This window comes from Zalophus californianus, chromosome 12 (assembly GCF_009762305.2).
Source record: "Zalophus californianus isolate mZalCal1 chromosome 12, mZalCal1.pri.v2, whole genome shotgun sequence".
In the NCBI taxonomy this organism is placed as follows: Eukaryota; Metazoa; Chordata; class Mammalia; order Carnivora; family Otariidae; genus Zalophus; species Zalophus californianus.
The window spans coordinates 4,838,954-4,856,609 of NC_045606.1; the positions used below are offsets into that span (position 1 = coordinate 4,838,954).

Consider the following 17,656-nt stretch of genomic DNA (forward strand, 5'->3'; position numbering starts at 1 on the left):
GGCTGGGGAGCAAGGTGGCTCTGGGTAATGTGGCACCGAGTGTGCAAAGACCAGGGGGTCAGAGGCTGGAAAACTCCATATTTTTGCATGACCACCCGTGTTTCACACCGTCCCCCTGGTTCCTTCAATACGCTGGGCAAATTCTGCCACAGGGCCTTTGCACTTGCTCCTTCCCTAGCCAGTTATGCATCAACCCATGGTCTGCTCTCTCATTTCCTTCAGGGTTTTACTCAAACATCACTGTATCACTGAGGACTCTCTTCATCACCCTATTTCACTCTACATCCCTTTTCTTGATTCTCTCCTACACACTATCAGCTTCTAAATATACTCAATATTTTGCTTACCTATGTTGCTCATGGTTTGTCTCCTCCCCTGTAAAGTAAACTCCATGAGCACAGGCATTCTTGTCTGTTTTGCTTTCTGCTGCCCAGCGGAGTGTAGCAGGCAGTCATGAATATTATTCACTGAATGACCGAATCTCTCCTTTCTACTCTGGAATAAGGGCATCCAAACAGACTGTGGCATAAAGTCATGAAATTCACACAATGGCTACAATTTCATTTTCTTTTATTTGTGGCACTAAAAGACACATAGAGACATGTGGTTTAAGAGAGATAGGCTGATGCTCTTGCCACTCTGGGAAGGTGAGCAACTATCATCAGACAATGCAGAGTAAAGTTTCCATTCTCGATCTGAAACAGTTGTGAAATGTTAAAATGATCTCACTATATTTGTTGTTCCATTAAGATAGAGATTTTATTTCATGAACTCCTCTTGATTTCTATTCATCTCTTAAAGAGCTCTTTTCATTGTAACAAAAGGCTTTACAGAGAGAAGTGAAAAACTAGCACTGTGTCTAAACATAAATCCCGGGGCAGAATACCCGGTGCTGAGAAAAGCCTTCCGTATGATACAGGGGGGCCACTGATCCATTGCGTAAACACGCCCAGACTGAACCCAAACCGTGAAATACCAGCACAGTTTTGATCTGATCATGGCGACATGCAAGACACCCACCCAATGTCCTGACTCTTGGCCCCGTGCAGGATTTCAGAAGGTTCTCAGGGCAGTCGCCGGGCTCCATACACAGCCCTCCCGGGAGGGGGTGGGAATGACTCATTCTACTTCCCAGCCCACTGGGGATGCCTGCAAAGTGGGGCACTGACCGTCCACACCAATGACTTTCTGATCTCTGTCACTGTCACCCTCGGAGAATCAGAAACGCCTGTCCAGACATCAGGTGTGATTTTATTCTGGGTGATAACTGTTGATTTTTTAAAAGCTTAGTTGGTCAGATCATGGTCTGTGACCCTCTGTGAGGTTGTAACCCCACATTTTTGTGGGATAAAAATTCAATGGTTTCATTACTCAACAGCCATCTTCTGCTCCTTTCTTGCTACTGAAATATCACAGAGTGTATTACATGCAGATTGTTTCAATTGGTTTATACATATTTCATTAGAATTCAAAAGATTTCAAAGAGCTAAATGGTCTTAACCATCTCTATGTGGTAAAATCTCAAAGGTCCAGAATCAGTCTAAGGTCACCATAATTCAGTGTAGTGTTGGACTCCAGCATTCATATGCCCATTAACCTGCCAACAAGAATAGTTTATTGGCAACTTTAGATGTTCAGAGGCAAACATGTTTCCTTGGCACATAAGCTGCATGGCTGAGCAGCATCTCGCCCTCCCTTGGAACCATTTTGCAGGACTGAAAATCAGTTGTGTGAGTTTGGCCTGTTGACAAGAAAGTTCACCAAATCCCGATGCCCCCTGCCACGCGGTGTCCTCCGGCGGTGACTGTGGATGGCTCACAGGTGGGTGTCTGCCACGATCTGATCTTCTCAATGATTTACACGAGCAAGGGCACCTGCAGTAGAGAGAGAACCACAGTTACTTGGGGGACCTGGATGAGCCAGTGGGGTTGGCCCAGGGCGCACAGATCAGGGTGCTAAGGAGCTACGTGCAAGAACATCCTTGCCATTTCTCTTCCAGCATGGGTTTCTACATCGATACGCATTCTACTTACAGCCCCAAGGAGAATATTTCTGGAACACAAACATCCTTAAACACTTCCAGTGACTTGCTCCTGCCAGTTCTTTTTCAGGAAAGAAAGTATGAACCCACTGGAGGGCTGTGGTACATCTGCCAGAGCCGTCAGCTGCCCCCAGGCCCCAGGCCTCCCTGAACCCCTCTTAGCTTGTGGGATCTGCTGGGGTCTTTCCCTCCTCTGGACAGGTTTTGCATGTGGGGTTTCTCTGTTGGGGATGCACCTTTCCAGCTGGAAAGCTTTGAGTCCTTTGGAAATAGGTGTTCATACTATCTCCAGAGAGAGGCTCTCCTGACCCCAGTCCTTGTCAGGGCTGACGCAATCACCCCCCGTTCTGTCAGCTACCCCAGGCTGCTCCCGTGTCCCAGACTCCCTGCTCCCTCACTTTGCAGAGAGGCTCCTTGAGGAGGAACCATCGGACTCTCACTCCCTCCTCTGGGCACAGAACTTACTGAGTGCTCCGTGTTTATGGCACGAATGAGTGAATGCACGAGCTCTAACTCTCACTCTTAGCTTCGCCCTGCATCCTCCTGTCCAACGGCAGAAAACCTGATTTGTATAGTTTCGAAGGAGATATTTCAACGGCTTTAAAGGCTAAGATTAGGGGCACCTGGGTCGCTCGGTCAGTTGAGCGTCTGATGCTTGATTCTGGCTCAGGTTATGATCTCAGGGTTGTGAGACTGAGCCCCACGTCAGGTTCTGCGCTCAGCACGGAGTCTGCTTGAGATTCTCCCTCTCCCTCTGCCCCTCCCCCCACTCAAGGGTGTGCTCTCTCTCTCTCAAATAAATAAATAAATCTTTAAAAAAAGATAAAGGCTAAGGTTAAACAGTTTCCAGTTTGAGGGAACTACAAATAAAACTATGTATATTGCATGCGAATACAAGTCTTTGCATTTACATATGTTTCATTTCTCTTGGGTAAATACCTAGGTGAAAGACCGCTGGACCACATGGTAGCTGCAGCTGTAACTCTTGAAGAAAGTGCCAAACTACATTTCAAAGTAGTTGTACCATTTTACATTCCCACTAACAGGTCTTGAGAGTTCCAGTTGCTCTACATCTTGTCGATATTCTGTACTGTCACTTTCCACTAAATTTGCAGCCATATGAGTAGGTATGTAGCGGGAATCTTACAGTTTTAACTTGCGTTTCAATAATGATCAATATGTGGAATATCTACTCATATGCTTATTTGCATCTGTATATCTTCTTTAAGTGTTTATTCAAATATCTTGCCCATTTATTGACTTGTTTGCTTTCTTACAGTTTCTTTATGAATTCTAAATATATGTCCTTTATCAAATAAATGCCTTGCCAATATGTAGTCATACTATGAAGCTTGTATTTTCATTCTCTTAATGGTATGCTCTTGTGAAGGGCAGAAGGTTTTAATTTTGATGAAATCCAATTTATCAATTTGCCCTTTTTATGGATTGTGCTTTTGGGTTCAAATCCAAGACATTTTTGCCTAAGCCAAGGTCACAAAGATTTTCTCCTATGTTTTCATCTAGAAATGTTATAGTTTTCAGTTTCAGATTTAGATATATAATTAATTTTGAGTTACATTACCTTGTGTGATGTATGGATCAAAGTTAATTATCATGCATAGGAATATCCAGTGGTTGCAATGCCATTTTTGAAAAAAATTGTCCTTTCTCCCCTGAACTGCCTCTACACCTTTGTCAAAAATCATTTCTCTAAATACATGGGTCTATCTGTGGGCTCTCTATTCTCTTCCATTGACCTATTTGATGTCAGTTACCAGACTGTCTGAATTACTTTGGCCTTATTATAAGTATTGAAATGAAGAAGTGACAGTCCACTGACTTGAATCTTCTTCTAGGTCTTTGCATTACTATCTCAATTTTAGAAACAGCCTGTCAATTTCTACAAAAAGCCTACTGGGATATTGACTGGGGTTACATTGAATTAACAGTTCAATTTGGGGAGCATAACCATACTGAGTTTTCAGAATAGGAGCCATCCACCTATTTATTTAGGTTTTCTGAAATTCTCTCAGCAATGCTTTGTCATTGTGTACATCTTCGGTCAAATTCATCCCTAAGTATTAATATTTGTGATTTTCTTGAAAATTATTATTTTAAAAAATCTAATTTCTGATTGTTCACTACTAATACTTAGAAATACAGCTGTATTTGTAATGCTGCTGTATCCTATAACATTGTCAGACTTACCTAATAGTCTTAGACTCTATCTACAGTTCCCACTGGGTTTTCTAACATAGACCATCACATGGTTTGTAAAAAGAGCTTTATTCTTTTCTTTGCAATAGGGATGCATTCCTTCCCCTCTTCCTTCCTGCCTTCCTTCCTTCCCCCCCTTCCCTTGCCTACTTACAATGCTTAGCACCTCCAGTACAATGCTGAATAAAATGCAGACATTCTTGCTTTGTTTCTGATTCTAGGGGCAAGTATTTGCTCTTCCATCATTATCTAAGATGTTGGCTGTGGGTTTTCCACTGATGCCTTTTATCAGTTTTTTCTTTTCCTATGTTACAAAAGTTTTCACCAGAAATGGGTGTTGAATTGCCAAATTCTTTTAATGTACCTATTGAGATTATCAGGGTTTTTCTTTTTTTTTAGTTTGTTAATAGGACTTTTTTCTCAAATATCAAACCAACCTTGCATTGTTGAGCTAAACCCCACTTGAACATGATGTTACTCTTGTTACATATAGTTGGATTTGATTTGCTAAATTTCAATTTAGGTGGTTTTTTTTTTTTTTTTGCATCTATATTCATGAGGACTATTGCTTTATAATAATTTTCTTTCCTTCTGGTATCTTTGTCTGGTTTTGGTATCAAGGTAATATTATCTTTGTAGAATGAGTTGGGGAGTCACCTCTCCTCCTCAGGAAATTCTGAACAAAATTTCTAGAAAATTTGGATGTGCTGCTTGGTGAATGTTGTATGTTTGATAGAACTCACCAGTGAAGTCACCTGGGATGGGTGGCAGTGCTTTGTTTTTTTGGGTGTGTACGGGTGGGGGAAGGTTTCTCACTTGTTATTCAATTTCTTTAATGGATACAGGGCTACTTGGGTTATCTATTTCCTTTTGAGTGAGCTTTGATAGTTTGGGTCTTTCAAAGATTTCGTCTATTGCATAAAGTTGTTCATAACGTTGCCTTATTATCCTTTTACTATCTGTAGAATCTGTAGTGATATTACATCCCTCCTCCTGGATCCTGATAAATTGTCTTCTTTCTTTTTCCTGATAAATCTGGCTAGAGGTTGATCACCTTTATTGGTCTTATGAAAGAGTAAGCCGTTGGTTTAATTGATTTTGCTTTATTTTTTTTTCTTTTTTATTTCACTGATTTCTGCTCTGACCATTATGATTTATTTTCTTCTGCTCATTCCAGGTTTAATTTTTACTCTTCTTTTTCTAGTTTCTTAAAGTGGAAGTGAGGTCATTCATCTGTGGTCTTTCTTCTTCTTCTTTTTTTTAAAGATTTTATTTATTTATTTGACAGAGAGAGGTATAGCGAGAGAGGGAACACAAGCGGGGGGGGGGGGGGAGTGGGAGAGGGAGAAGCAGGCTTCCCGCTGAGCAGGGAGCCCGATGTGGGGCTCGATCCCAGGACCCCGGGGATCATGACCTGAGCCGAAGGCAGACGCTCAACGACTGACCCACCCAGACGCCCCATGTAGTCTTTCTTCTTTATGGAGATATGGTGCTATAGGGTTCTCCCCCAAGTACTGATTTTATAGCAGCAAACGCACTTTATAGTGTGTTTAAATTTACATTTGTTTCAAAATACTTTGCAATTCCCCTTTTGAGTTTTTTTCTTTGACCCATGGGTGATTAAGAGTTGTATTATTTAGTTTTCAAATATTTGGGATTTTCCAGAGATCATTTTGTTATTGATTTCTAATTTAATCCTGTTGCGGTCACAGAACATACACTGTAATATTTAGATTCTTTAAATATAATTATATTAACCGTTTCCATATCCTCATCTGCCAATTTTAACATCTGTGTCTATTTTAGGGAGGTTTTCAGCGATTCATTTTCAGCATACAGTGTTTCATATCCTTCTGCCTCTTTGTGGCAACAGTAATCTTTGATTGGATGCTGGACACTGTCAATTTTGCCTCATTGGGTGCTGGATATTTTTGCATTCCTACAAATACTTTTGAGCTTTATTCTGGGAGGCGGTTATGTGGAAACACTTTGATGGTTTTGGGCATTGCTGTGAAGATGTGCTGTGTAGTGTGAGAGCCACACGGAGTCTCCCAGTCTGGCTGTGTGAGCTCCAGGTGCTGCTCCTTCTTACCCTACCATGTGGCTCTGTCCCGGCCTCACATGCATGTGTCCCTTAGCACTGCACTGACTATTCCAGAGGAAGACCCTCTGCAGGCCTCTGGAATTCTCTCTCCATGTTGCAATCTGCTGTTCAGGACTCTGTGCTGCACACCTTAGCTGCCTCGGTGAACCCAGACTCTCAGCTCTGCTCCCCAACCCTGGGAGTCTGCTGGCCACTGCTGACTTCCTCTGCTTGTGCGATGGCCGGGAAGCTTCCTGTCTCTCAGGGGTCCTGTTCCTTGTTGCCTGCTGTCCAGTGACTTCAAAAAAAAACACACTGTTTCTTACATTTTGTCTGAGTTTTTGGTTATCTCAGGTGGATGGTAATTCCAGTCCCTGAAACTTCATCTTGGCCATTAGCAGGCATTCCCAGGGATTCAGACAGGTGAGAGTTGAACATACTTGAAAAGCTTTGTTTTACTCCTTTTCCTATTGCTCTGCCAGAGGCATAGACTGGTCCATGTCCTCTGCTCTGGGCTAGCCCCGTGTCTTCTATTTTGTCCCCTCTCCAGGCTTTTCCCAAGCTTTCCCTTCTCTAACCAGCCCACATGCAGCCATGCCAGTGATACCCCTCCTTTGGGCTAGATAATGCAAGCTGCCATAAATCACTCCCAAATATGTGTACATATGTGTATGTAAACACACATATCCTGAGAACAGGGAATTTAAAGTAACTATTTCAATTATCTTCTTCCCCAGTACTCGTCCAAAACCAAACTCAAACTCAGTGGGGGTGAAGTCTGTACAAATGGGTTTTGAACTCATCAGATAGTGCCCTTAAGGTGTGTGCACTTCACTGTACAAACATTTTATCTCAAAAACAATCATAAAAAGTATGAGCCTCTCATAATATGCACACTAAATTATTTATGAGTGAGGTGTACTGGTGTTTTTAATTTACTTTAAAATCCATAAAAAATAAAACGGTGTGGGTGGGTAGGGGGTAGATGGGTGGATAGATATGCTAAGTGAAGTCAGTCAGACAAAGAAAAATACTGTATGATCTCACTTATATGTGCAACCTTTAAAAAATCAAATGCATAGAAGAAGAGTTCAGAGCTGTGGTTACGAGAATCAGGGGGTGGAGGGAGGGGAAACTGGATGAAGGTGGTCAAACGGTACAAACTTCCAGTTATAAGATACAGAAATACCAGGCATGTAATGCACAGCATGATGCCTATAGCTCACACCGCTGTAAGTCATGGAGGGAAGCTGTTTAGAGAGCAAATCCTAAAAGTTCTCATTACAAGGGAAAAACACCTTTTCCTTTTTGGGTCTACATGAGATGATGAATGTTAACTTACTACAGTGATTATTTCATTGTCAAGTCGTTCTGCTGTATGTCCCAAACTTATACAGTGCTCTCTATCAATTATATATCAGTAAAAGTAGAAAAACTAGAGGTGCCTGAGTGGCTCAGCTGGCTAAGCGTCTGACTCTTGGTTTTGGCTCAGGTCATGATCTCAGGGTTATGAGATCGAGCCCCATGTCGGGCTCTGTGCCCAGCGGGGAGTCTGCTTGAGATCCTCTCTCCCTCTCCTTCTGCCCCTCCCCCTTGCTTGCATGCATTCTCCCTCTCTCTCTAAAAAACAAATGGAAAAAATAATGACACTTAATGAAGATATCATTTACCAAAACTTTAAAAAAACAGACACTAAGACCGTGTGCAGAGTTCAGAGTGCACGCTCTGGAGTCTGACTCTGCATGCAGTCTGGGCGAGTCTTGGGGTCTGACACATGCTTCACTCACCCCCAGCCCCACCATTGAGCTTTCCAGTGGGTGAGTTAGGGTGATAACCAAATGAGGGTTTGGGGGTGGGGCAGGAGATGGCTCAGCGTGCCTCTGTCACCTAAAGCCAGGCACACTGGGAGAAGCCGCCTTCGGAGAGCGGTTCCATGCTACTAAGGTCAATTTCTCAGGGCGCAAAGGGTACATGGGGGTGTGGGCTGGTGGGGCAGTTCTAGGGCAGGACGGTGAAGCCGGGAGGGGCTGGCCCTCACCTGCTCTCCTGGCAGTGAGCCCGCTTCTGGCGGGCCAGAAACCTCAGTGTCAGAGAGCTGGAGCCCTGGGCCGGTGAATGTTTGAATCGATGGCTGGGTTCGAGACCTGGAAGGCATGCTCACCGCCGCCAATATCAATACAACGGTTGAATCCAGATTTGAAAAGTTTTCAGCAAATTAAGACAATATTTAGAAGTGGAAAGGAAAACTCCTCAGTGTTATATAAAAATGGAAATTGCATGAGGACAGCATTAAAACGATCTGGCTCAGATAACAATTCACAACAGGGAGCTTGGTGGTTCAGTTAACCACAAATGAAGCATAAACCATATTGATGGCCACTAGCGTCAACCCAAATTTAAGCCACATCAGTAAGTGACTGCTATCTGGGCTGAGGCAAGGGATAGTTTTGCTTCCTGAAAGATCCTCTTTTGTTTTGGTTGGACAAGAAGAAAATCAATGTAAGGACAAAGCTTAGAGTTTGAGGCCAACCCAGAAAGCTGTAAAAATATCCAAGTTTCATTTTGTTTCCTCGCCTGCCAAGGAGAATGATGTTTCTATGGAAAGAGGTGAGAGGGACAGTGGTGACAGGGAAATGGTATCCAGGGGGAGGAAAGGAATAATCAGAGCTACAGAACTTGCTAGTAAGCTCCCGTCTCCCAGAGGGGACAGATTCGCTCTGGGGCGTTGATGAGCTGTTGGCCAACTTTGCGGACTGGGAAAGGGACCAGTAAGGGAAGACACAGGATGCACAGAACTCCTCTAAATTTCCAAAGGAAAAGATGGTGTTTTTTTCCCAGCTTGAAGTGGATTCTTGGCGAGATGTTCTAGTGATGATGGAGTAGAGGAGTGATGGGCGCAAGAATGCGGGACGTGCTGGGTTCCCAGGTGGGAGCCGGCAAACATGGCAGGCAAAGGGTGAGTTTGTTCTCTCTGTCCCTCATCTGAGTAACTGGTACCGAGCGCCCACCATGGTGCCAGGAACAGGGCACGGCGCTTGGGTATAGTCAGGTAGGAGGGGCAAGCACCAAGCATGTGGCACTGATTATTCCAGAAGTTAGAGCCGTGATTTGATACTAAGGGAGCTGGCGTGAGCTGTGAGAAGGGGGAGCCAGTCCAGCCCGTGAACTGAGGGGGGGCTTTCCAAGGGCTCGTGCTTCCCACACGCACGTGTGCGATGAGTGGGGGGTAGTTGGTAAAACATGGGGCATAGCGTGCCCGGAGCAGGGGCCAAGGTTTGTGAGGGCCCTGAGGGGGTCACTGCACTGGTGGCTTCTCAGGACAGGCTTCCCTGTGTGCCCCCTGCAGAAAGAACAGGTCACCTGGTAGATCCGACCGGGGCAGAAGGATCACATGCCAAGGGTCAGTGCAGGCGGAACTGACCCGTCTGCACCTCTGAACTAGTCCACTCTAACCAAACCCGTGTTCAGGTTCGCAGAACGAGCAGCCCAAACCTGGCGTGTGACGGAATTCTGGCTCACGTGGGGTTTCCTGTTCTGACCCAAGTCACTGTTCCCGGCTACGGGAACGTGGCTTCTCTGACCCTCCAGGGAAGACAACTTTTGGCCTGGAGGAAAGAGGTGTGCTGCCGCTGTTGGTTTCTGTCCTGGCGTGGGGGCCTCCTGGGCATTTACGGTGACAGCGTCACCTGTCTGATCATGTCTCATGGGGTCCACGGTCAAGGCCAAGCGTCATGACACGCGTGTGGTCGGCATCAGTCCATTCCCGCACTGGAAGAATGCGCCCACACGGAGCCGGGCTCAGCAGCAGCGCCCACCCAGTTCAGGCCTGGGGTAAGTCATGACGTCTGCACCCCGCTAGCCTGTCTGTGGGATGGAAGCCACAGCCTTCGCACCCAGGAAGGTGACAGGGCTAGGACCGTCTGGGCCTGGAGGAGAGCCAGGGCACACAAGGAAGCGTCTCTGAGGCCTTCATCACGTCCCTAACTTGGCGAGAAGGTCCCAGGGTCAACAACCGACTCCACACCCTCTCTTTCCAGCTGAGAGCCCACGAGGGCAGAGACACTGCCTCGTTCACTTTTCTGTCTTGAGCAGGACCACAGGCCCTGGACCCTGGGCGTTTCTCAGGAAATGCTTGCAGAGTGGATGGTTGGAAGTGTGAGTGCTTTAAATATAAGCACAGATGCAGAGGGTGCTTGGAGTTCATTCCAGGCTCCCGAAAGAATGCATTTAAAACAGACCACTGAGGGCTGTCAGATGCAGACAGGCTCCCCGTTACTATGAGTGTGGGATGGAGTCGGGGAAGGACGTGGGTGCTGGGCCGTCCATCTGAGCCCTGCACTCAGGCAGAGCAGGTGTGCCCCTGAAGAAGCACCCGCAGGACTGCCAAGGCTCTGATCTGGAGCTGGAAATTTCTCTGATCACCACAAATACAGAGGCAGAGAAATTATCTCATTAAAATAATTTGCTGTCACACTGTGAAGGTAAATGTACTTCTAATTGCCTTGAAAAATGCCAGGCATTTTTTTTTTTTTTTTTAATACACTCCATGCCCAGCATGGAGACCCACACAGGGCTTGAACTCAGGACGCTGCGATCAAGACCTGAGCAGAGATCAAGAGCCAGACGCTAAACTGACTAAGCCAGGTCCACACCCCAATGCCAGTCATTTTTAAGGTGATTATTCCTTATGCGTCCAACTGACCCTTTTGTATTTTACCGTTAAGTAGCATCCCTGCCAAAGCAAATCTTGTATGCTACAGGTGGCCGGGAGGAGATCGTCTGAGTTTTAGCCCCAACTGTCCTGCCTCTCTGAGAGTCCTCCCAGACTGCCTGGGCACCCCAGCTAGGAGGACGTTGGACCGCCACCTGGAGGAGGGGAGCCGGGAGACTTATGCATGGGAGCCCCTCACACCAGCCCTGGGAAGGCCAGTAACATCCCTCGGGGCCATGAAATCCTCCCAGCCACACCCGACCTGGAGCCCTCACCAAACACCCAGGAGCCGGTGAAGGAGAATCCGCACATGCTGAGGGCCCAGGGGAGCTCAGCCCACTCTGTGTGGACCCCAGAGCCCTCCATTTATCACATTTTCCTCAAGGTTCCACGACTCTAACAGCCCAGAAGGTAAAAGGAAGCAGAAGAAGCACTAAGAAGCAAAGCACAAATGATTTGAGATTCACGTGCCATAACATATACCCCAGAGCGCATTTGTGGCAAAGCCAATGGAGATCCTCGTGGTCCACGCTGAGCAGAGAAGCGCCATCTAACCAGGCTTGTGAGAAAAATACACAGGCGGGCACGTGGACCGTCCAGTGCCTGCCTGTCCTTCAAGGTCCCATCTCCAGCAGCCGGTCTTACATGATTCTGAGAGGCAGCGTGCAAGGGGGTGAAGGGGTCCTGGGGTCCCTGAGAGGAGCAGTGACCTGGTCCTGTACGTTCAGCCCTGAGGTCATCCACGCACACGGCGGCGCAGCTGGGTAGAGCAGTGACGGAGAGCAGAGGGACACGGTCCCCCATGTCACTCTCGTCCTGGGCACTTTTGCCCCAGGGCGTCCTCTAAACCGTTGAGGCCATCAAAGCCTCAGCCGTGCCATATAAGCACGTACTGGCACAGACCTTCCCAGGATGGGTAAGGCGGGTCACAACACTTCGACTCATCCAGGAAACAATCAACATGAAGGCTTTTGAACGCCATTCGAAGCAGCAGAAAGCAAGCAGAGATCATGAGCGCGCACAGCCTGGCCTCGGCCCCTGGCCGGAACCTGGCGTCCCAGGACCGCTCCTGCGGCAACCCTGCTCCCGAGCTGCGGTCCCGATGCGCGCGCGTCCAGCTGCGCCACGCCAGCGCCCACCTGGGCCCTTCTGGTCTTGCCCTTCTCTCCCCGCTCTCCACCCCACCTCCCTTCTCGCGGCACAACTTCTTGCTCCTCCACACAACTCCCAAACTTGGTTTTTTCCTTTCTTTCCAGAAGGCACGAGCCTGAGGGTTGGACTTGCTGTGGTCCGCCACCTCCTAGCTGTGCAAACCTCAGGCAAGCTTTTCACCTCTTGGGGCCCAGGCTCCTTGGACAGGGTAACAGCTCTTCTGGAAAGATCCAGAAATCCGTCAGTGCGCTGGCACATGTAAGAAACAGGCACGGTCTGTGGTCATAAAACAAGTATGTTCAGCATTACCCGAAATAGAGTACAGGTGTGGCTGACATAGCTAATTAGTTCCGATCTGAAGGTGAAGTCATTTGGCAAACACTTGAAAATTGCAGCTCTGCAGCTCACCTCCCACCCCGCCCCCAAATCCGAATCAGGGCGGAGATGTCAGATGGATTTCACTCTGAGAACCTCAGACTCGTACCCTAGGATCAGCAGGGCCATCAGGCCTGACAGCCGACGTCTGGGGTGCCTCCTGGGGGCCGCACACACGCACACAGCCGGGAATGCCTCCCTGTCACACAGGGACAAGCCCTGGGGGTGGCCTGCGAGCAGGGGGGCTGCCAGGCGGTGGGGGGTCAGGCGGTGAGTGCACTGGGTAGCACCGCTGAGCATCTCTGGGCTTGAGTGAGGACTGCCCGTCGTGTCCTGGGCTTGCTGCCTGCAGGGAGCGCCCCTCTCCTCTGCTTCCACGGGCCCCCAGGGGATGGGGGGCAGCCAGAGAGCCATCTGCCTTCTCAGCAGCACCAGCAGGTCTGCCCTGTCTCGAGGGCCACCTGCTCTCTCATAGCGGATACCTGCTTCCAAGCACTTTCTGTGCCCTAACTGCGCCCTGTCTGCACCCGGTCCCGTGGGACCAAGGCCAGACCACTCGGGTTCTCTGAGCCTCATTCACTTCCCATATGCACTGAGGATCATCTGAGTACTGACCTCTTGAGGTCAATGCGAAAACAGGAGCTCAGCATCTGGAGACCGTCTCCTAGGAAATAATACCTGTCACCAGCAGAACTCCCCAAACGCACCAGAAATGGGCAGGGGCAGAGAAACATTCCATGGACGGGGAAACGGATCCCAGAACCCACCCGGCCCGAGAGCCCTTGAGTCTGGGAATCCCACAGTGGTTGTGGCACAAACCCCAATGCTTTGGGGAACGTGAGGGTGACAAACGTGCAGACCAGCATAACACCACACGCAAGTAGGAACTGCAGAACCAGGAAGCGTGCGCTCTGCCCAAGGGGCTTCAAACCCAATCATTTCAGACATAATGCTAGCCAAAACAAACAAGCAAACATAGAAATTATGCTGAGAGCCTCAATCCAGGCTGAGGGCCACGAGGGTGACACGGGCTCTCTACAGGACACTGCATAGATCCCCCGTGGACCACAATCAGAGTGGGTGACGGAGATGCAGTTAGGGGTTACACGTGTGGTGGGGAACCCCCTACGTCCCCAGGAGCTAGTCTGTGGGCCGACACCCCACCTGCTCAGGGCCATCTCCTCTGGTCCCTGGGCTAAGGGACGCGGGCTGTCAGCCACCCCTCCCCGCTGCCATCTCACTGCCTTGTGGCTCCTTGCTGACCCCCTGCTGGCCCCACACAAACGCTCACATGGTCACTCACTGTCACCTTTCTCAATCTTGCGGCCCCTGTGCCGGAGCGGATGGCGTCCATCAGGGCCTGCCTGGCTTCGGCGGGGTTGCCTGAGCTGGACCTGGCCGCCGTCCTGGATGTGGAGGGAGCCTGGGTGGCTGGAGGGGGTGGGGGCGGGGCGGGCAGGGGCTGAAGGCCAAGGTCACGGAGTCCTGGCGGCTCTGATGACTGCTCGGCGTCCCGGAAGCTCCGCAGCTCCTCAGAGGCGAAGGATGACACCTGGAGATGACATGGTTCAATGACAAGGTCCCTGAGGGCCTTCTGGAGGGGCCACCCGCCCACGGCCTCACTTAGCCTGCAGCAAGCCCGGGAGGTGTGCGAGCTCGCTGCCTGAGTTCCCCAGCCGGCGACGGATGGCGGGGCGCGGGGTGGCTGCCGGGCCTTCCCGAGAACTCCCTGACCTCCTGCCTCGCCTTGGCAGATGAGGACAGACCCGGAGGCCGTCCACACCGCTCTGACCAGTTGTCGGGGAGTAAAATACTCATCACGCGGTTCCTTGGATTCTGCGACCGGAAGCTGGAGGACGCGGTCCTGCCCCTCAGCTCCGGCCCTCCCGGGCTCCCGAGGCCGTGCCAGATCAGCGCGAGGACCAGCAAATTTGCCCCCAAGGAGAGACAGCCCTGTAGCCACGCTGGGTGCCCGAGAACTCGGGAAACGCTCCGTGCCAGGTGGGCAGGTGGGAAGGGAGGTGGACAGCTCCCGGGTGCCTGGCCCCTCCCACGCAAGGGCTGCCCCTCTGCGCCAGCCTCAGCGGTCCTGGGCTGCCCACCCTGGGGGTGGCTTAGCAGAAGCTTAGGACACGGGAGGGCTGCCCCGGCTTCTGCGGCACCCACGTGGGGCGCTCTGGGGAGTGGCTGTGCGCAGCCATCCCACCACGGAAGGCCTTTCTCTTACCTTCCGCAGGCTGCAGGCACCGCTGTGCCCTCGGATGGCGGACAGCAGTGCGGAGCGCTCGCCCACTGTCTCCGTGTAGGACGGCTTCCTGGGCCCTCCCTCGGAGGTGTCTGCTGCAATCTAGAATATTCAGTGTCGACACACGTCACCCGGAAGGAGAAATGCTAAGTAGGACAGCCTCAGAGCAAAAGCACTACCTGTCAGTTGAGGGCTCTAGGATGGATTATACAGCCCCGTGTTAGAAGGAAGAAGGAAGAATGTTTTTGCACGGAACCGTGGTGAGTTAGGATTGCATATTGACCTGAGAGCATCTAACAAGCAAAGGGCAGGTGTGCGGGCTCCCAGTTACGGCTGCTGGCTTTCTGCTGTTCTGACAGTGCTCTGCCTCAGTTCCTCATCTATAAAACGAAGCAGATGGCTCCCAGTGCGGAGCGTTGGTGCTGAGTGCCTGGCTAGGGAGGGAGTGTCCTAAACTGTCCCTATTGCTACTCAACAAGAACAGTATGAGCGGCCGGAGATGCAGGAACGTCAGGCAGGAATGGTCCTCGCCTGAGTCATCCCTGACTCACTCCTTCGTTCACGAACTGGTCAGGGATGATCCACCCTACCTCTCCGCTCCCGTGGGCCCAAGATGTGGACACTTTACTGTCGACATCTTTCCCCAGGGGAGTCAGGGGCTTAAAGGCAGTGGGGACAACCCCAAACCCGTTTTTGTCTCTTTCGTGGTCCTAAATACTCTAAGGCAGTGAGAAGAAGAAAACTCCTGGTGGAAATTAAACCTGAGCATCCAGCTCATTGGTCCGCTAGCCCCACCCCGCCCCCGGGCCCCCTGAGGATCTCTGTGGGTGTGGAAGATGTGCCTATGCCCTAAAGGCAGGTGCCTGGCCATTCACCTTGCGAAGCCTGTCCTTCCCCCCCGCCGAGTGGATGGCTTCCATGAGAGCGCTGTGCAGCGACGTGTCTTTTGGTGCTGGCCTCTGGACCACGGGTCGGAATTTCTTCTTTGGCCCAAAGATGCTGGGGGGCAGCATACCGTTGGTCTCGTGTACATCTGCGCAGGACAAACTGGGCTTTTCCTCCTGTTGTAGGGGCTCCTGTCCGGCATGGTTATTCGTGCTGGACCCTCTCGGAGACTGAGGAGGCTCGGTGTGGATGGGGCCCCACCTGGAGCCATTCACCAGGGTCCTGCCAGGAGTCTGATCATCTCCCGAGCGGGCGGGCGGGCGATTTGTACCATCCAGCGTGCATGTGGGGGCAGATGCTGAGCTGGTCCTGGGGTTGCTGGTGCTTTGCTTTCCACTGAGGCTCCAGCTCTGTGTCACGTGATCCCTCTGGGAAGCCGTGACCGGCGGGACATGGGGACTTCTGTGGACACCAACAGGACAGTCTTGAGCAGACAGCTTCCCAGGAGGGCTGCTGACCTGCGCTCTGGGCTGGGCTCCTACTGCCGAGCCTTCCCCATCGGTACGGGAGCGTGTGTCTGAGTACGGGCTGGGGGCTGTACCATCTCTCCTAGCGGGAGGCTGTCCAGCCAGCTCTGGCGCTCCGCCTTCCCGGGTCTCCTCGGCATGGCCTTGCTTCCTCCCCATGCCGGTGTGGGCTTTCTGCGGCCCTATCCGCTTGGCAATGGCAGAGGCCACGTACTGACTGGATGTTCTTCTCTGAGGCTTGAGAAATGGGACTTCCGTGGCGTTCCCCCCTGGCACTTTGATGTGACAAGGGGCAGCCGTGGGTGGCCGGCTTCTGCCTTCCTCCAGATGTCTCCCCTCTTCTTGGTGGGCAGACTGCTGTGGGGGTGACGTCACTTTGGGGTCTGGGAAGGTGGGCTCTGCTCGGAGTCTGTTTTCTTGAGGCTGTGGCTTCGCTGGCGTGGCGGGAGTGGGGGTCCTGGCGGAGCCCTCTGTGGGCTGGCCAGAGTGTTTCTCTAGAGAATTGGACCTCCAGAATTCTTTGACTTTTCCAATGGGTTGGGTTTCCAAGTCGAGGGCAGACGGCGACAGGGCTATGGTCTTGCCCCCGTTGGCGTGGGGACTCACCAGATTCCCTAGCTCGTCAATCTTAATGGCACCCGTTGAGAGCGAGACTCCTCTGTCGTAACACCTCATCTCTGATTTCGGAGGGACAATTTTATACGTCGTGAGGCCATATTTAAGTCCAAAACTTCCCCCTGGGTTTTGGCCCCGTTGATACCAGGATGGCGGTGCTGAGCCACTACTACCCTCACCTTCCTTGTCCCTCACTGGCTGTAACCTCGCCATCTTGCTGGCCTGCGTCTTCCCACCGAGAGCAGAGCCAGGCTCCTCGCCGCTCAGCCTTGCATCTGGGCCGTGCGTGTGAAACGCTGCAGAAGTCACCTTGGGCTCCATCTTATTCAGATTCACAGCCTCACAGGGGTCGGACGAGGCGGGTTTGCGTTCTTCCCCGATGTCGTGGGGAGGAGCGGGTGCGTTGGGCACTTCTGTCCTCCTTCCGTGCTGCTGGTTGTTCTCCTCCTGACGTGGCGTTGGGGGGGCTCCCTTGCCCGCGATGCCCCCCAGGTCAAAAGAACCAGCATTGTTGTTTCGATTGGAAGACAACCCCGAATCCACAGGGTCATCTGAAACCTCCCCGATGAAGGTGACTGGGATTGTGTCTTCATCACACTCGGGGACGGTGGCCTCTGGCATGCAGTGAGGGGACGCGCCATTCATGGAGCCGGTCGGCAGGCTGCTGCAGGCTTCAGGGCTCTCTTCCAGTTCTGCAAAGAAGGACAAACACAGGTCACAGATTGGCATCGCTGGCATGATTCCCAAGCCAATTACTTAGTGTAATCACACCCTGGCTTTGATTTTCCTGAGGTTATTTTTGGGT

At 50.7% G+C, this 17,656-nt stretch overlaps 1 protein-coding gene across 7 annotated transcripts in view; it reads right to left on the reverse strand.

The window, feature by feature from the left end:
* Positions 1-553: 553 nt before the first annotated feature.
* COBL (cordon-bleu WH2 repeat protein) overlaps positions 554-17,656 on the reverse strand; it is a 277,937-nt gene continuing 260,834 nt past the window's right edge. For 6 of the 7 annotated variants that reach the window (XM_027573901.2, XM_027573897.2, XM_035723297.1 and 3 more), the window contains 5 exons: positions 15,700-17,543; positions 14,807-14,926; positions 13,889-14,131; positions 13,195-13,243; positions 554-1,874 (listed from right to left, as the gene is read on the reverse strand). In XM_027573901.2, coding sequence (XP_027429702.2) covers positions 13,223-13,243; positions 13,889-14,131; positions 14,807-14,926; positions 15,700-17,543 — 2,228 coding nt within the window. In that variant the 3' untranslated portion in view covers positions 554-1,874; positions 13,195-13,222. The remainder of the gene's footprint in view (positions 1,875-13,194; positions 13,244-13,888; positions 14,132-14,806; positions 14,927-15,699; positions 17,544-17,656) is intronic. The other variant, XM_035723296.1, reaches the window with a different exon arrangement.